This window comes from Moschus berezovskii, chromosome 11 (genome assembly GCF_049115385.1).
Source record: "Moschus berezovskii isolate FMDL1 chromosome 11, NW_MosBer_1.0, whole genome shotgun sequence".
NCBI lineage: Eukaryota > Metazoa > Chordata > Mammalia > Artiodactyla > Moschidae > Moschus > Moschus berezovskii.
The window spans coordinates 21740036-21758293 of NC_142470.1; the positions used below are offsets into that span (position 1 = coordinate 21740036).

An 18258-nucleotide genomic window follows, 5' to 3' on the forward strand; every position below is an offset into this window, starting at 1 on the left:
GCTGTGGTGGTGTCTGCCATACATCAACTCAAATGAGTCATAATTTTATATATATATATACCCCCTCCCTGCAGAGCCTACGTCCCTCTGAGGGAAGAAGAGGGTAGAACAAATTGAGAGAGTAACACTGACATATGTACACTATCCTTGTAAAATAGATAACTAGCAGGAAGCTGCTGTATATCACAGGAAACCCATTCTGGTCCTCTGTGATGACCTAGAGGGGTAGAATTACTGTATTTAAATCAAGTTATTTGATTTAAATCAAGCTATTTGATTTGAGGTCCTGCTATGTTTATCACCATTGTACAGATGAGGAAATTGCGGCCTGGGGTTGTACAGCCAATCAGTGCAAATCTGGGGGTGGTACCCAGACTGAGCGACTGATCTGAACTGAACTGAATACCAAACTCCTAATTTAAACCTCCTACCGACAACAGAGAATGAGATGGCTGGATGGCATCACTGACTCGATGGACATGAGTTTGAGTGTACTCTGGGAGTTGGTGATGGACAGGGAGGCCTGGCGTGCTGTGATTCATGGGGTCGCGGAGAGTCGGACACGACTGAGCAACTGAACTGAACTGAACTGAACTGAACCCAGAGAGAGAGAGACCTGGCTCCCAAGCTTAAGTTCTCAAATGCCATGTTAGCTACAGAAACTAAATGCCAGGTAAAGTGCCACCCTTGTACTGGACCCATAGAAGGAATTTTCTTATGCAATTAGACAACAAGTGAACCCACAAGGACTTGGATGCCTGGAGTCTAAGTGAGGCTCAGTCCTCAGTTTTCTCGGAGAGGTCTTGGCAGAGGTAGACTCGGCCACCAGTCAAGCAAACCTCACAGGCAGTCCTTGTACATCCTGCTTTTCCACTTTTAGGAGTGGGTTTAGGTTCCTCTGCAGGACTCTAAGCTGGGGTCCATTTATCTTTTCGTCCCTCATACCTAGCCCAGGACTTCGCATTATACATACTTAGTGAATGTGTGACAGTTGATTCGGTGGGGATATGACTAGCCCCATATATTCTGGAGTCATAAATATTATAAGAAAACCCCCCTAAATATACTGATGGTAGAAGACAGTAGATGGAAACACATCTCAAACATCCCTTAGCCAGTGCTCTTAGGAATTTCTCTAAACCATGGACAAATCCAGTCTCTCTGAAATTTCTCTGGATTCTGGACATTGCAGTTGTTAAGCAGAGTCATGCCTAGATGCCCTGAGTGCTAGATAACGTGTTGGAGCTGAGGGCGCAGGACACATGGGGATCACACTATCTTGCAAACATTTATTAAGCACCTGTCATGGCACTACCTGCAGTGCTCGGTATTGGGGATGCAAGACTTAATAGCAGAGAGTCCTCACCTAATGGAAGACACAGTGCAGTGGTTATTTTTAACAGCACGTCTGAGAGGAAGGGTGTGCATTAGAGAGCTATCTGGGAGCAGGAAGAGGATCTTCCAACAACGGAGTGGGCTGTAGAGAGGACTGCGTCAGGGAGGAGCTGGGCTCCTCACAGGGTGGTTCTGAGAGATGCAGGAGGGAAGGGGAAGGGTCCAGAAAGTGCCAGCAGTGGGTAAGGAGGGACTGCTCAGGGAGGGTATTGTGAGGTGGGGCTGGAGAGGAAGGTGAAGAGAGGTCTAGGGCCTTGGCCTCACGTCTGGGACCTTAAGGGCTTTCCAGGCGGCACGGTGGTAGAGAATCCACCTGCCAGTGCAGGAGACTTGGGTTCGATCACTGGGTCAGAAAGATCCCCTGGAGAAGGAAATGGCAACCCACTCTTGCTGGAGAATTCCATGGACAGAGGAGCCTGGTGGGCTACAGTTCATGGGTTCGCAAAGAGTTGGATATGAGCACACACAGACAGGCTGGGACCTTGAACTTGATCTGAAACTCAGCAGGAGCCGTTTAAGGTTTTCTCTAGACAGGGCGGGGGCAGGTCAGGTTGTGATTCTGGACATGCGTGTGAAGGACAGACTGGGGACGGACATGGACGTCAGGTTGCTGAAGCTGAATCACGCCCCAGGCCGTGGGGTTGAGAGCTAAGAGGGGATTTAAATCTGGCCCTCTTACCTTTGGTGGCTCAGAGGTTAAAGCATCTGCCTCCAATGCGTGAGACCCGGGTTCGATCCCTGGGTCGGGAAGATCCCCTGGAGAAGGAAACGGTAACCCACTCCAGTATTCTTGCCATGGACGGAGAAGCCTGGTAGGCTTCAGTTCATGGGGTCGCATAGAGTCGGACACGACTGAGCGACGGAATGGAACGGAACCTTTACAGATAAAGAAATCAGGAAGGGAAGGCCCTTCCCCAAAGTTCTATAAGGTGTAAGTGATACAACCAAGAGCAAAACTCAGAATTCTGACTCCCCAAGTTTGTTCAGTCTCTGCCTAGACCACGTGGGGAAGCCGCAAGTGAAACCCCTCACCCGGGTGGCCCAGTGTATGAACCAGCCTGGCCAGGTTCACAGCCCTTTGGGGGTGGGGTTGGAGGGACTGGCCTGAACCTTGCCCTGCTTCACCAATGAGGCATGGAGAGGAATGTTCTGGGCCCTGAATCATCCTGGGCAAAAAAGGCAGGAGCAGCACCTAGGGGCGCTTGGCTCTCCCTGGAAGGATCTGGGCTGGGTGAGCAAACAGGGCAGTGTGGTACAGCATGGAGTGAGATGGCCGCCTGGGAAGCTTTCCTGAGAGGCTCAGTTGATTGATTTGGGTTTGAGGGAACCTCAGGGATCCAGGTCTCGGCGCAGAGCAGCGAGAGGTGGATAGATTTTTGACGAGGAGTCCCAGATGCACCACCTCCCTTGGAGCTCCTGGTTGTTCTTATGACAATGGAAGGCAGGCTGCCTGGGTGTGGGGTCCTCCTGCAGGGCAGGGGTGGGGTTGCGCGAAGTTCTTGGAGGTGGAATGATTTCCCCATTCCCACCACGGCCCTGATGAGTCGGGCACAGACGTGCACCTGCATGTAGGTTTCAAGGGCTTTTGCATCCTGGCTGGGTAGCCGGTGCCGTGGAAACACCTGCCTGCTAGAGTCGGCTTGGGTTCCACCTCCCAACTGTGCTGTTTCTCAGCGGGTGGCTTTATCTTTCCAACTGCACATTTCTCTGTGTAACCAGTGCACAGTGTGGGATGGTGTTTTAAGGCAATCGGAGGATATACTGCCTTCTGGAACTTAACCAGACCTCCACTGGGTCCCCTTCCCCTTTGACTTCTCTTACTCCACCCTGAGTGGCTCCCTTACTGTTTGCCTGCTGTTCTCTGGCTAATGTGTGAGCAGCTCGACCTAAAGTGCTGGGTCTGTTCCCTGAGTCAATGGGACCTGGGCATCAGTGGCACTCAGAGGTGACCGCTGGAGAGATCCATACACACAGGAAGCAGAGGCTCTGAACAGTGATGATTTATTGGGCAGTTTAGTGGCCTGTGGAGTCCCCGTGGTGCCTGCCAGGCTAGCACAATGCAGCCCATGCTGCTGGGGTGGGTGGGTGGGTGGGGCCTTCCTCTGGCCTCTGAGCAGTAATTCCAGCTGGGACCCTGGCCTGACACCTGGACTGGCAGCCAAGGGTAGCTTTGCAGTAGTGGCCAGAGCAAGGTCAGACCTGGCTGCAGCTAACCTTTCGCCCTTGATCCTTCTCCTGTTTGGACCCACCCCACAGAATGGCCTTTGGTGACTTCTGGATTCCACTGACCTCAGGCCCCTGGACTTCCCGTCCAGGCCAAGCCCACTTGGTCTGGCTGAACTCCCAGCCTGACCCCACCCTGGCCCACCCTGTCCTGATCTCTTCCTGTTGGGAGCCCAGGGTGGGGTTCAGGGTTTAAAAGCAAAGCCTGATTGGCTTGTGTACGCCTATTTTTCATATTTTGGACGAAGCACCAAACATGGAGGTTGAAAACCTGGGTTTAAATCCCAGCTCAGCCACTCACTAGCCAGGTGGTCTTGGACAAGTCACATCTGCTTTCTGTACCTCAGCTTTTCATCTAGTAAATGGGCAGGTCCCGCCACCACCATCCACTTCACGAGCTATAGCACTTAGATCATGTATTGTAATGGTTTTGTATGTGATCCAGTGCTAAATAAACCTGGGGCCATATCTGTCTCCATAAACCCAGGGTCTTCCTTTAAAAATTACTTTGTCTTTTGTTGTTCAGTATGACTCTTTGTGATGCCACGGACTGCAGCATGCCGTCTCCCTGTCCTTTACCATCTCCTGGAGCTTGCTCAAACTCATGTCCATCGAGTCGGTGATGCCATCCAACCATCTCATCCTGTGTTGACCCCTTCTTCTCCTGCCCTCAATCTTTCCCAGCATCAGGGTCTTTTCCAACGAGTCAGTTCGTCCTATCAGGTGGCCAAAGTATTGGAGCTTCAGCTTCAGCATCAGTCCTTCCAGTGAATATTCAGGATTGATTTCCTTTAGGATTGACTGGTTGGACCTTCTCGCTGTCCAAGGGACTCTCAAGAGCCTTCTCCAATGCCACAGTTTGAAAGCATCGATTCTACTATGCTTAGCCTTCTTTACACTGAGTAAATCTGTGATACTGGCACCAGGGTGTCTTTTGGAGGGACACTGGCGTTAGAATACTCGTGACGTGGATCAGAGCTCAGTTGTTTCAGTTACTCCGTGTGTGACCTAAAACATTTCATTCTCTGTGCCTAAATTGCCTTAATCTTTAGGAAGTTGGCACATATCATAATATTTGCCTTTCAGTTTTGTTATGAAAAATAGACATGTAGACCAAAAATAATCCCAGTGTTTTGTAGCTGTTTAATTCATGGTTGCTATTGTTGCTGCTGCTGCTAAGTTGCTTCAGTCGTGTTTGACTCTGTGTGACCCCATAGACCCACCAGGCTCCGCCGTCCCTGGGATTCTCCAGGCAAGAACACTGGAGTGGGTTGCCATTTCCTTCTCCAATGTGTGAAAGTGAAAAGTGAAAGTGAAGTCACTCAGTCGTGTCCGACTCTTAGCGACCCCATGGACTGCAACCCACCAGGCTCCTCTGTCCATGTGATCTTCTAGGCAAGAGTACTGGAGTGGCTTGCCATTGCTATTGTTGTTCCATTCCGTTCCGTTCCGTCGCTCAATAGTGTCCGACTCTATGCGACCCCATTGACTGTAGCCTACCAGGCTTCTCCGTCCATGGGATTCTCCAGGCAAGAATACTGGAGTGGGTTACCGTTTCCTTCTCCAGGGGATATTCCCGACCCAGGGATCGAACCTGGGTCTCCCGCAATGGAGGCAGACACTTTAACCTCTGAGCCACCAGGGAAGCCCGCTATTGTTGTTACTAGTATATAAATACTATATTAGTGTCAGGATGTTAGATAGGAAGGGTTGCAGTCCCTATAGCTTAAGAGTTAAAGGTATAAAATCAGGAAATTTGAAGCTGGAAGAGCCCTTAGCAGGCCATGTACCATTGGTTCTCGGGATTCTCCGGTGGCACAGTGGTGAGGAACTCACCTGCCGCTTCAGGAGACACAGGTTTGATCCCTGGGTTGGGAAGATCCCCTGGAGGAGGATGTGGCAACCCACTCCCACGGACAGAGGAGCCTGGCGGGATGCAGTCCATGGGGTTACAAAAGAGGGAGACACGACTGATCACACACACACACACACACGACTGGTTCTCATTTTATAGAAGAGAAACTGAAGCTGAGGTCGATTTAGTGACCCAGAGAGAGCCACTCAAACCTCCGGGCAGTGTGGGTAGGACATCGGGTCAGAGCTTTCTAGGCTGGTACGGCTGCTCCGTGGGGGTGGGACATGGAACCTCATGCACCCAGCTGGTTCTGGCTTCCTCACCTGGCTCAGCATCTGAGGACTGTAGCCCTGGCGCTGGGCTGGGCCTGCTCCTCCAACACAGGCTGCCCCCCTGTAAGCCTTGTTCATTCAGAGGTTGCAAGCAAAGCAGGCTTTTCCCGCCTATGCCAGGGACAGGTTGCCGAATGCACACAGAGATGGCAGCTTGTCAGCCAGATCAACCCTCCCTGGGGCCCGTGACTCAGGGCTCCCTCCTCCAAGAAGCAGCAGGAGATAACCACTCTCATTTGCAGCTCTTTGGTCACACATATCTCTACCATTCTCCTTATTCTCCGTGTGCCGTTTCTAGTCTTAACCACCTCCACGAAGCCCATCCTGATCAACTTCGTACTGAATAATGTGAGCAGGAGTGAGCTGGGCACATATTTGTGGGAAGAACATTCTAGGCAGGAAGGAAAAAAATGTGCAAAGGCCCAGGAAGGAATGGGGGCACAGAATTCACATCCATTTTATTCTGCCTGTTGCTTATTCATCTATCTTCCCTCTAGGCTTTGGGGCTGAAGGGGGCGAGGGAGGGCTTATAAGAAGGTCAGTTAGAGTTTCCAGCATTTTTTTGCAGATTTAGTGTGCTCGGTTCTTTGATAGGTACTAAACTTGCATTGTTTCATTTACAACCTTAACAAAAACTGAGACTATGGGTGTGACTTGTCTGTATCTCCAGTGTATAGTTTCATTTGAATAACTTGGACTACCACCGATGTTCCTATTGAGTTTCATGAAAATTGATTTCTCTGCCTGGAAATTCCTAAAGCCCAGATTGATCAAGGGACCTCAGAAGCTGAATGATTGTTTTCATTCACTTCCTCCTACTCTGATGGGTGCTGGTGCTCTGCCAGGAATTCCCGCAACACTCCTGAGAGGAGAGGGTGAGGCGCCTCCGCCCCACCCCCACCCCCACCCCCCGTGCCCAGGGGTGGAGAAGCCGAGCCCCAGAGACCTTCTGAAGGGCCCTGTAGTTGTGTCGTGCATCGGTGGGGACCAGAGTGGGAATTCTAGCCCAGCTCAGGCCCACGACCTGGGGGCACCCCGGAAGGCCCTTGTTTACAGATGTAATCCAGACTTCTTGCCTCGACCCTTGCCTGGGAGTGATGTAAACAAGTTCAGGATGTTCCCAGAGGCAGGCAAGGTCAGAAGAATGCCTGGACTGCTGCATTTCCTCCCCATCCTTTCCTAGGCTTCTTCCTACCCCTGGGGGATTCCTGCAGCCTGCGCAGAAGAAGCCGGCTTCCTGACCCTAGGGCGCATGCGTGCTGCCCGCCTTGAGGGCCCCTGGCTGACCAGCCAGCCTGGGTTGGTTTCCTCCACCAGGTGCTCAGGTGATGGAGGCTCACCTGAGCTCCCGGCCCAGCGAGAGCCGAGCATTCGGCCTTTAGCTAGCCTTCCCGCCAGAGGAGCTGACATACCCTCTCTGAGCATCAGGTTCAGTGTCCATGCAAAGGAAGAATAATTCTTGCCTTGGAAATTGACTTTATATATTTTGAAAAGAAAATATATGTAGATACCCACTCAGGCTTCAATGCATAGACGGTGTTTGGTATTTTTTCATAGTATTTTTGCCTAAGCCAGAATTCGAACCCAGGTCTCTGGCTTTAAGACCCTGAACTGGCCTGGCTTCCTTGTGGCTGTGTCACCACAGGCCACACTGAACCCGATGTGACCACAGCTCCAGACCCTCCCTGCCGGAGGCTCAGCCTCTGAAGGCAGGGGGATAAAGTGGCCTGTGGATCAGCTTAGGGGGAGCGGAAATCAGCAGCACGTGGGTGCCTTTTTATTTATATATTAATAGCACTCAAATTCATGAGGTGTTTGCATGGTTTCCAAGCCCTCTTTTTGAGTCGGGGGAAGAGAGACATGAACTCAGGGAAAGGGGTTAATTGACAAGATGGAGACCTTAGGCCTGGGTCTTGTCTGTGGTGTGGGAGGAGGGTTCTAGAAGAGGGATGAGGATGAAAGTGGGGTCACTGCTGCCCGTAGGAGGGGGTGTGGGGATGACGGGGTGAAGGAGAAAGTCAGAATCTAGGGCTGTGACCCGGGAAGGAATGAGAATGGAAAAGGGCTTTAGGGTTGGCTTAGCATGAACTTTACTAGCGTGTGAGATGAGTGCAATTGTGCGGTAGTTTGAGCATTCTTTGGCATTGCCTTTCTTTGGGATTGGAATGAAGACTGACCTCTTCCAGTCCTGTGGCCACTGCTGAGTTTTCCAAATCTGCTGGCATATTGAGTGCAGCACTTTCACAGCATCATCTTTCAAGACTTGAAATAGCTCCACTGGAATTCCATCACCTCCACTAGCTTTGTTCGTAGTGATGCTTTCTAAGGCCCACTTGACTTCACATTCCAAGATGTCTGGCTCTAGGTCGGTGATCACATTATCGTGACTATCTTGGTCGTGAAGATCTTTTTTGTACAGTTCTTCTGTGTATTCCTGCCACCTCTTCTTAATATCTTCTGCTTCTGTTAGGTCCATACCATTTCTGTCCTTTATCGCGCCCATCTTTGCATGAAATGTTCCCTTGGAATCTCTAATTTTCTTGAAGAGGTCTCTTGTTTTTCCTATTCTGTTGTTTTCCTCTATTTCTTTGCATTGATCACTGAGGAAGGCTTTCTTATCTCTCCTTGCTATTCTTTGGAACTCTGCATTCAGATGCTTATATCTTTCCTTTTCTCCTTTGCTTTTTGCCTCTCTTCTTTTTACAGCTATTTGTAAGGCCTCCTCAGACAGCCATTTCGCTCTTCTGCATTTCTTTTCCATGGGGATGGTCTTGGTCCCTGTCTCCTGTACAATGTCACGAACCTCCGTCCAGAGTTCATCAGGCACTCTATCAATCAGATTTAGTCCCTTAAATCTATTTCTCACTTCCACTGTATAATCATAAGGGATTTGATTGAGGTCATATCTGAATGGTCTAGTGGTTTTCCCTACTTTCTTCAATTTAAGTCTGAACTCCCAGATGTTCAAGCAGGTTTTAGAAAAGGCAGAGGCACCAGAGATCAAATTGCCAACACCCGCTGGATCATGGAGAAAGCAAGAGAGTTTCAGAAAAACATCTATTTCTGCTTCATTGACTATGCCAAAGCCTTTGACTGTGTGGATCACAATAAACTGTGGAACATTCTGAAAGAGATGGGAATCCCAGACCACCTGACCTGCCTCTTGAGAAACCTGTATGCAGGTCAGGAAGCAACAGTCAGAACTGGACATGGAACAACCGACTGGTTCCAAATAGGAAAAGGTGTACGTCAAGGTTGTATATTGTCACCTTGCTTATTTAACTTATATGCAGAGTACATCATGAGGAACGCTGGGCTGGAAGAAGCACAAGCTGGAATCAAGATTGCCGGGAGAAATATCAATAACCTCAGATATGCAGATGACACCACCCTTATGGCAGAAAGTGAAGAGGAACTCAAAGGCCTCTTGATGAAAGTGAAAGAGGAGAGTGAAAAGGTTGGCTTGAAGCTCAACATTCAGAAAACAAAGATCATGGCATCTGGTCCCATCACTTCATGGGAAATAGATGGAAAAACAGTGGAAACAGTGTCAGACTTTGTTTTTTTGGGCTCCAAAATCACTGCGGATGCTGATTGCAGCCATGAAATTAAAAGACGCTTGCTCCTTGGAAGGAAAGTTATGACCAACCTTGATAGTATATTAAAAAGCAGAGACATTACTTTGCCAACCAAGGTCCGTCTAGTCAAGGCAATGGTTTTTCCCGTGGTCATGTATGGATGTGAGAGTTGGTCTGTGAAGAAAGCTGATCGCCGAAGAATCGATGCTTTTGAACTGTGGTGTTGGAGAAGACTCTTGAGAGTCCCTTATACTGCAAGGAGATCCAACCAGTCCATTCTAGAGGAGATCAATCCTGGATGTTCATTGGAGGGACTGATGCTAAAGCTGAAACTCCAATACTTTGGCCACCTCATGCGACGAGTTGACTCACTGGGAAAGACTCTGATGCTGGGAAAGGTTGGGGGCGGGAGGAGAAGGGGACGACGGAGAATGAGATGGCTGGATGGCATCACCGACTCTGTGGACATGAGTTTGAGTGTACTCCGGGAGTTGGTGATGGACAGGGAGGCCTGGCGTGCTGTGATTCATGGGGTCGCGGAGAGTCGGACACGACTGAGCGACTGGACTGAACTGAACTGAACTAGCATGAACTGCTTGAGGTAGTTAAGTCTGTCTTCGGAAAGAAGCCACAACTCCCTCCCAGCTTTACTCGAAAGGCACCTGAGCTAGTGTACCAACAATTTATAAAGCTGGCCCCCCAAATAGTCTTCACTTTTCCTCCACTTACTCCGAGGAAAGTTTTCCTCCTTTACCCAGAGCAGGGCTGTTGTTCCTTTAAAGGTAGCATACAGATACTCCTGGGGTCTATAACTTGATGGTCCCTTTCATTCTTGGATTGAGGGACTGAGTGTCTGTTGGGTGCTGGGTACAAAAAAAAAAAGTCTATGGACTGGAGTTACCTCAGGAAGGACAGGTGGTGTTTTTTATACTCAAAGTGACCTCAGCCACCTGCCCAAGGGCCCCTGGAGGTGGGATTAGGTGATGACCCTGAAATGACCACTGGTATCATAACACATAGAGTATACACGCAGAACTGTAGACATGTAAATACCTAGTTTCAGGTGGTAATGAAGGGGATATGGCATTGTGGTGTGGGGGTGCTCCTTTGGAACAGGAGGGTCAGGCAGGGTCTCTTTAATAAAGTGCATTTAAGCAAAGACCTGCAAAAACTGAGTTTTGCAGAAGAAGACCATTCTGGGCAGGGGGCTGGAGGTGGGGGGTGTGTGCAGAGGCCCCAGGAAGGACTGTCGTTGGTCAGTATATGTGAAGAACGGTGCAGGGGCTAGAAGGGAGAGGGGCCGCTCAGCTGAAGCCTTGGCGAAGATGGACACCTACTTGAATGAGCAGAGATGCATTGGAGGGTTTTGGCAGAGAAACCCAGCTCCAAACCCAAATCTGATTCCAAGTCTCATTCCACTGGACCATCACCCCTTGTCATACAGATGCGAAGGCTTATTACTATTATTTCCACTGGGATGATTATCCCCACGGCTACTCTGCTGCCCAGGCTGTGAACTTGAAGGTAGAGAGCCTGGTGGGTCCCGAAGCTGGGCAGCAGCAGCTGCTGGTGAGGGTGGGGCCGGGGAACCTGTGGAGAGAACCCACCTGGGCCTGTGGGTTGTGCTCCATCCTCTCCACCCCGTGGGTTTTACCAGCTCACCTCCAGTCTCCAACCATCTAGAGAGGCTGGTGTGAGTCAGCGCCACCTGCCACCTTAGATTAGAAGAAGCAAAAGGAAGAAGAGATTTGCTTTTAATCCACTCAATTCCAGATCAACACATCCAGACCCTTCCTATTTTTATAGATCGACTAAAGGGGGAAGAGAAGGGCACATACACTACAGATTATAAATAGGATATGGGCAAGCAGATAAAGAAGATGTGTTGCAATGTACTACATAGAAGCCCAGAATGTTAAAACTGGCAGAGACTTCAAGACTGTCTTGTCCAGATGGATACACAACTGTGTGCGTATATCAAAAATTAATGCTACTGAACTGTAAACTTAAAATGGTTAAAATAGTAAATTGTATCTTACATATATTCAGTCAGTTCAGTTCAGTCACTCAGTTGTGTCCGGCCCTTTGCAACCCCATGGACTGCAGCACACCAGGCCTCCCTGTCCATCACCAACTCCCAGAGCTTGCTCAAACTCATGTCCATTGAGTCAGTGATGCCATCCCCTTCTCCTCCTGCCTTCAATCTTTCCCAGCATCAGGGTCTTTTCTAGTCGGTTCTTCGCATCAGGTGGCCAAAGTGTTGGAATTTCAGCTTTAGCATCAGTCCTTCCAGTGAATATTCAGGACTGATTTCCTCCAGGATGGACTGGTTGGATCTGCTTGCAGTTCAAGGGACTCAAGAGTCTTCTCCAACACCACAGTTCAAAAGCATCAGTTCTTCGGCGCTCAGTTTTCTTTATTACATACATTATACCACAGTTTAAAAAAGTAAAATAATAATTAAAAAAAAGACTGTCTCATTCAACACTCTGCTTTAAGGTTGAGAACAGAGAAGTTTAGTGACCCACTCACAGACACAAGGCAGGTAAGAGATGTAGTCTGGCCTGGACTCTGCTCTTCTAGCTCCTAGTCTAGTGCCTTTTCCAGTGACCGCCACTATGTTTTCCTTGTTGATGGGAATGAGAACAGGGAAGAAGTCAGTCACCCTTTGGTCTTGGAAACTCCTGCACTTCAAATATGGCGTCTGAGAATTTGTGCAGGGTTTTAGCTGACCTTTTGCTCTGTGCAGCTCCCCGCAGTTCTCCTTGGATTAATTTGAGCCTCACCTCCCTTCCGTGGCTCTCTGAGGAGTTGCGGTGACAGTCCTACAAGGCTAAGACCTACAGCTGGAGAAAGAAAGAGAAACATTAGTGGATGAACCTGGTCATCAACTCTGATTCAGGCCTGAAGCCTTACTGTGGCTTCTCCAGCCCTATTCACTCCTCATCTGTGCCTCAGGACACCTCAGGGCAACAGGGGCAGTGCTTTGGTGGGCACTTAGAGATGAAAGAAGCAGCTGATAGGAATGCCACTGACCTCCTAGGTGCTCATCAGGACCGTCCGTGTGGTCCCAACCCCGACCCCAGCCCCTCCTCCCTGCCTCAGCTTCCGTTCATGTCATCATTTGTGTGATGCAATGGGATTAACTGAGCTGATGGGGCCTGAGAACTGCGGGAACTTTGCAGTGGTGGCATTCTGGCCAGGAGGATGGAGGTGGGTGTTGGTTTTAGGCACTGAAAGGAAATAACACCTAACTTTGCACTCAGAGAGCAACAAGGCAGGGGCACAGGGATTCTTCAGAGGTCGCTGGGATAAGGAAGGAATGCAAAGCTAGGAGCTTGGGGGTACTGAGCATATCTTTATTTGGTACTTAATGGTGATATCAAGCCCTTCTGTGTAACCCTGAGTGCTAGGCTCCGGAGACTTAGAGTTTAATGAGATTTCTGTACCTCTGTTCCTCCCCATCGTACCCAGGAGGGTCCTGCATTCATCAGTGAGCTCGGTGGTCCTTAACCAATGGGGAGAAGATTCACACACACACACTCATGTACCCATGTGAGACAGAATCACATATGTGTGACCCAAGTGGAGAATCTAGGTAACCCAAGTCGCATGCATACTCCTAGGACCAGACCCTAGGAGTGTGATGGGCAGGACAGGACACAGCCTCACCAGGAAATCTTGGGAAGAGGGTGGGCTTGAAAAGAAGATGAGAATGTTGGCTTTGGAAGGACGAAGTGATGGGTTGCATTTCTAGAGAATATTTTCTGGCTCTGCCTATGAGAGGCATTTTGGTGTGGAGAGAGCACCAGGTTGATTTAGGAAGACCTGAGGTCAACTCTTCTCTGTTTCCCAACCAGATGGCTTTGGGTAAGTTACTTAAATTCTCTGAGCATCCATGTTCTTCTCTGTACAATGGGTTAGGAAAATCCTCTCCGTCTAATAAAGGAGTGTTGAAATGAAGCAAAACTGTTGAAAGAAAGATCCTGGCTCCTGTGTTGTATCATGTTAGTCGCAAGTTTGCCAGAAGCTATGGATAGAGATTGTGTGAGTTTCCCAGCTGGTTGGATCTGAGTTCAAATCTTGTGACTCCCCATCATTACCCCTGTGTGACTTTTAATCTCTTGTTCCTTCCTGACTAAGTTGAGGCAGTAATAATCTATTTGTGATTTCGCTACCTGCTGAAGGTTTCAATCCCCCAGTGGATCGAACGTTTCAGGCTAATTCTTTGCCTCCTGGCTCCCCAGCTCTGGAACAGGGTCTCGCCACCTAGAAGGTGCCCAGTAAACAGTGTTTGGCTGGTCCGATGTATGAATACGAGTCTTTGGAAACATTCGAACAGAAGCTGCGACATAATGGTGGGATTCCTGGGGCTCAGAGCATCCTTACAAGCTCATGTTTTGCCCCCTTTCTTGCAGGACTCGGGTCAAGCTGGAAAGCCTGGAAGACGCCTATATTCTGCGGGGAGATGACGACTCACTCTCCGACAAGCATGGCTGCCCAGCGTATGTCAGCCCGGAGATCTTGAACACCAGTGGCAGCTACTCGGGTAAAGCAGCTGATGTGTGGAGCCTGGGAGTGATGCTCTACACCATGCTGGTTGGGCGGTACCCTTTCCATGACATTGAGCCCAGTTCCCTCTTCAGCAAGATCCGGCGTGGCCAGTTCAACATTCCAGAGACTCTGTCGCCCAAGGCCAAGTGCCTCATCCGGAGCATCCTGCGGCGGGAGCCCTCGGAGCGGCTGACCTCGCAGGAGATTCTGGACCATCCTTGGTTTTCTACAGATTTTAGCGTCTCGAATTCAGGATATGGTGCTAAGGAAGTGTCTGATCAGCTGGTGCCGGATGTCAACATGGAGGAGACCTTGGACCCTTTCTTTAACTGAGCTCATGCCCCACGGGGACTTAGCAGGTACCAGAAGCGAGAGAGAGGGCAGCGGAGAGTTCTTCCAGGGAACACGTATTGCCTGGCTTGGTAGCAAGAGGGACACGGATACTCACAGGCTTCTTGGTTCAAAGAAGGAAAACCGTCAAGGAGCTGACTGAACATGTAGCATGGGGGCCAGAGACGCGGGATGGAGGCGGGCTCCAGGGTCCTCTCGGGTGGGCAGGAGCCCCCTGGAGCTTCTCTCGCCCGACGGAGCCCCCCAGGAGGCCACCCCTGTCAGCTGGGCTGCTTCCGCCTATCCCCCTTTCCATTTTGTTCCAAATAGTTGCAAATCTTGATAGAATCAAAACTCTGCCTCAAACACACATCTTGGCATCGCACTGTTAGCATTTAACTTCTTGTCATGATTCAGGGAAGGTACCATTGGCCAAGGGTTTTTTGGTTTTTGTTTTTTATTTTCTTTTTAAACAAGCCAGCCACCTATCTGATAATTCACGGGGTTCATTAAAAAAAAAAAATTCGGTGCACACAGACTGATGTGAAACCTGGGTGCTAAAACTAAAAGAAAATAAAAGTCCAGCTTGTGTCTCCTAATTGCGCTCTTCAACTCATTTCTTCTAAATAAACTATTGAATATCCTGGTCAGGAAATGACAGGTTTAGTGCTTTGCTCCCTGAAGTGGGGGGGAAAGAAAACAAACCTGTCCTTTAACCCAGTATTCTGCTTTGTGTCAATAATTTGTGGCAGGAAGCTCTTAGAAGTCAAACTTCCAGATGCATCATTGCTATCATAGTTTAAAGAAAGAAAAATGAGAGGAAAAGAGAAATTCAACTCTTTAATTTTATTATTATTATTTTTTTTCTGGTGAATGACGAGGGCTGCATCACATGCATGCCTGTTTGCTGAGATGTTAGTGATGGAGTGAGATTCCAGATGCTGTTGGAGTCTGAAGCTCTTGTAACACTCTGATCTCAACTAAACATTTTGTCTTTGCTTTATTGGCAACTCATGAAATGAAGCAGGTTGTCCCACATGTATGAAATACAGGGCAGCTATTGCATTTTCTTTGTGGAATATGATCCTTGTAGCTTGGGAGGCCCTCTGGTTTGGACAAAACCCTCAGTTGAGACAAGCAAGAAGGAAAATAAGCTGAAAGCTAGGATGATATTAAAAAACAAAAAAACAAAAAAAACAGCTGTCTATCCCCATATGCACCTTTGTATTTTTCAAGAACTCTTCTATTTATTAAGGAAAATGTCACATTGTGATGTATTAAGCCAGTACTTCAATTACGGGTTAACTTGGGTAACATGTTACATGCTGTAGTTAACATTTATATATATATATTTTTCTTTGTTTGAGTATTTCTGTCCCTGAAATAACCTTTTATTTGGCTTTTCTAGATAGCTTTGTTTGATTTCGAGTGGCAAATGTTTTTCTTTTCTTTCTCTTCTGTTATGGCTTTTCTATATTGCTGTATGATACAGAACTCTCTTTGTTTCCAGTACCTCAGTTGTTTGGATTTTACTGCCTGTATATGTTTTGTGAAATGGTCATGTTTTTGGGTAGGTGACACGTGGACTCTAGTATGTAAATGTTACTTGAATCTGTGCTTCATTATAGTATGTGGCATGTATGTGCAGACCTTGGATGCTCGATTCCTACTTAGCCGGAGCCCGGCCTCACATTCCCAGGAGGGCGGCTTAACCATTCATCGTCAGGAGACAAGGAGGCCATGGATTTGCTCTGGATTCTATTTTGATAACAGGAGATTAAAAAAGGAGAGAGGGTTTTTTACATTCTGAAGATGGGGCTGAGTCAAGAAGGACCTGTTTTTCTTCCCTCTCCCTTATTTTTTAAGTACCTTGTTGGAGGGAAGATTGGTGACATGCATGGTGGGAATCTATGGCCTCTGGTGCTTTGTCCTGTATTCGGTTTAATGTTTTTGTCCTAATCTCTTCAATCAATAAAATTGTGCGTATTTAACTAAACTCCTGGGGTCTGGCAAATGATGATTTTTCTGCTGTCCAGGGTTTGAGGGCCACCAGCCTCAAACTCAAACCTCTCACCAGCCGGGAACTCACCCGTTCTCTTAGGTCAACACTCCTTTGTGAGTGAATGAATCAGTGTCGCCATGTATACAAAGCAATACACATGGTGTGGGCGTGTGCTGGCTGATTTAGATGGAATATCTCACTGAATTCACACTTCCGGAGGTGTGAATTATGTTCCTATTACAGGTGAGGAAATCAGCCCAGACAGTTTATAACCCGACGTGAATGAGGAGTGAGGAGGTGAGTGAGGAGTGAACCCCAAGTCCAGTGAATCCCAAGCTGGCTATGCTTTCTAAGATTTTAAAGCCCAGAGGCTCTTAGGGCAACTGTAAAAGTAACTGGAGGTGTGAGGCTTACCTTGGTCTCAAATAATGCAGGATTCCACATGATTCCCCAAGAAAAAGTTTCCCCTGCAAACCTGATTGGAAATCATCGAGGAGGAGACCACCTGGCTCCCAGAAGTGAATGTCCTGCCAGCAGCCTTTCTCTAGGTCAAAGATCCATGTAGGGTTATCAGAGACAGGTGGGCTCTCTCAGCAATCCTGTGCACTGTAGACCTGATTTAAGAGATGGACCTCCAGCCCAGAGAGGGTCAGTTCAATCCTGAAGCGTTTAGTAGGTGCCTCCTCTCATTTCAGTGCAGGTTGGGGAAACAAAGGCAGTAGGCAGCATCGAGTGGCGGGTAAACAGGTTCATGGCAGCCCACAGGTTGGGCGCCCCCACCTGACTAAGGCTGACAGTTTGTGTCCTGGAAGGGGTGGCCGCTGAATCAGTCCAGAAGGACATGGCTTTGGGTATTGAAGGAAGAAAAATCAGCACTACTCTAAGCAGAGGGAACTGTGACAGAGAAGAATCTAGTCCTCAGTGCCAAGCTATGGATGGAGTTCATCAACGTCCTTGCAAAGGTGTGGTTTTGTGGCATTTGGAAGGACATGTGGCAGAAGAGGAGGCTTTCTAGTTGGCTGGACCCATCTTCTAAATTCACAAAGTGCTTACCATCCAGTGACATCACCTCTGTATCCCCAGCAGCACCTGGCCCTGTGCCTGGCACATGTGAATGTTCAGTCAATGGTTCATTGATGTTTAATTTGATCTTCCCGAGCCACGGATCGAACTGGCGTCTCTTGTGTCTCCTGCATTGGCAGGGGGATTCTTTACCACTAGCACCACCTGGGAAGCCCATGCTGAGGGCCTCTGCTGCTGCTAAGTCACGTCAGTCGTGTCCGACTCTGTGCGACCTCATAGACGGCAGCCCAACAGGCTCTGCCATCCCTGGGATTCTCCAGGCAAGAGCACTGGAGTGGGTTGCCATTGCCTTCTCCGTGAGAGCCTCTATATGCTGCTAAATTTCTTTCCAGCCCTTCTAAGGGGCGCATCATTAGAAAACAGCTTTTGTAAGGACTGGAGCCCACCAGAAGTGGCTTTTGCTAGGACCCAGAAAGGCTGATCCAAATTCTTTGCTCTTTCACTGCCTGTGATTAAGCAGAAGTGGGCCTGCTGCCTAATGAGTGCCTGTTTGAATTGTGTTCTGTCAAACCTTCCCATGCGTGGTTGCTGGGGGGAGAGAGCTGTTGGCACACACACTTCCAGCCTCTAGATGAAAGCTTCCACCCTGTTAGGGACCCAGAATCAGCAAGCTTCCTTTTTCTTAACATTTCAAGCCTTAGCCAGCAGAAATTTTTATTCGAGCTTGCCTTTGGGGATAGATATACTTCATGGCTTTGCTACTTAACCCAGTCCTGGGGCAGGGCCAGGGCCCAGGCCACTGGGAGTGAAGGCGGAGGCTGGGGAGGTAGTGAACCAGGCTCTGTGTCCTCACCCTTCCATTAGCCATGACCGGGTACATCACTTTTACAAGGACCAAGGGTGTTGTGAGGATTAACTGAGATGAGGTGAGGCAGGTCAGAGGCTTAGTCCTGAGCCAGGCTGACC

At 48.8% G+C, this 18258-nt stretch overlaps 1 protein-coding gene across 1 annotated transcript in view; it reads left to right on the forward strand.

Moving 5' to 3' along the window:
* The window catches only part of TRIB2 (tribbles pseudokinase 2), a 32694-nt gene extending 16431 nt beyond the window's left edge, over window positions 1-16263 (forward strand). Inside the window, exon 3 of the mRNA XM_055400056.2 lies at window positions 13802-16263. Within this exon, the coding sequence (XP_055256031.2) occupies window positions 13802-14270 (469 nt within the window). The 3' untranslated portion in view covers window positions 14271-16263. The remainder of the gene's footprint in view (window positions 1-13801) is intronic.
* Window positions 16264-18258: the final 1995 nt, after the last annotated feature.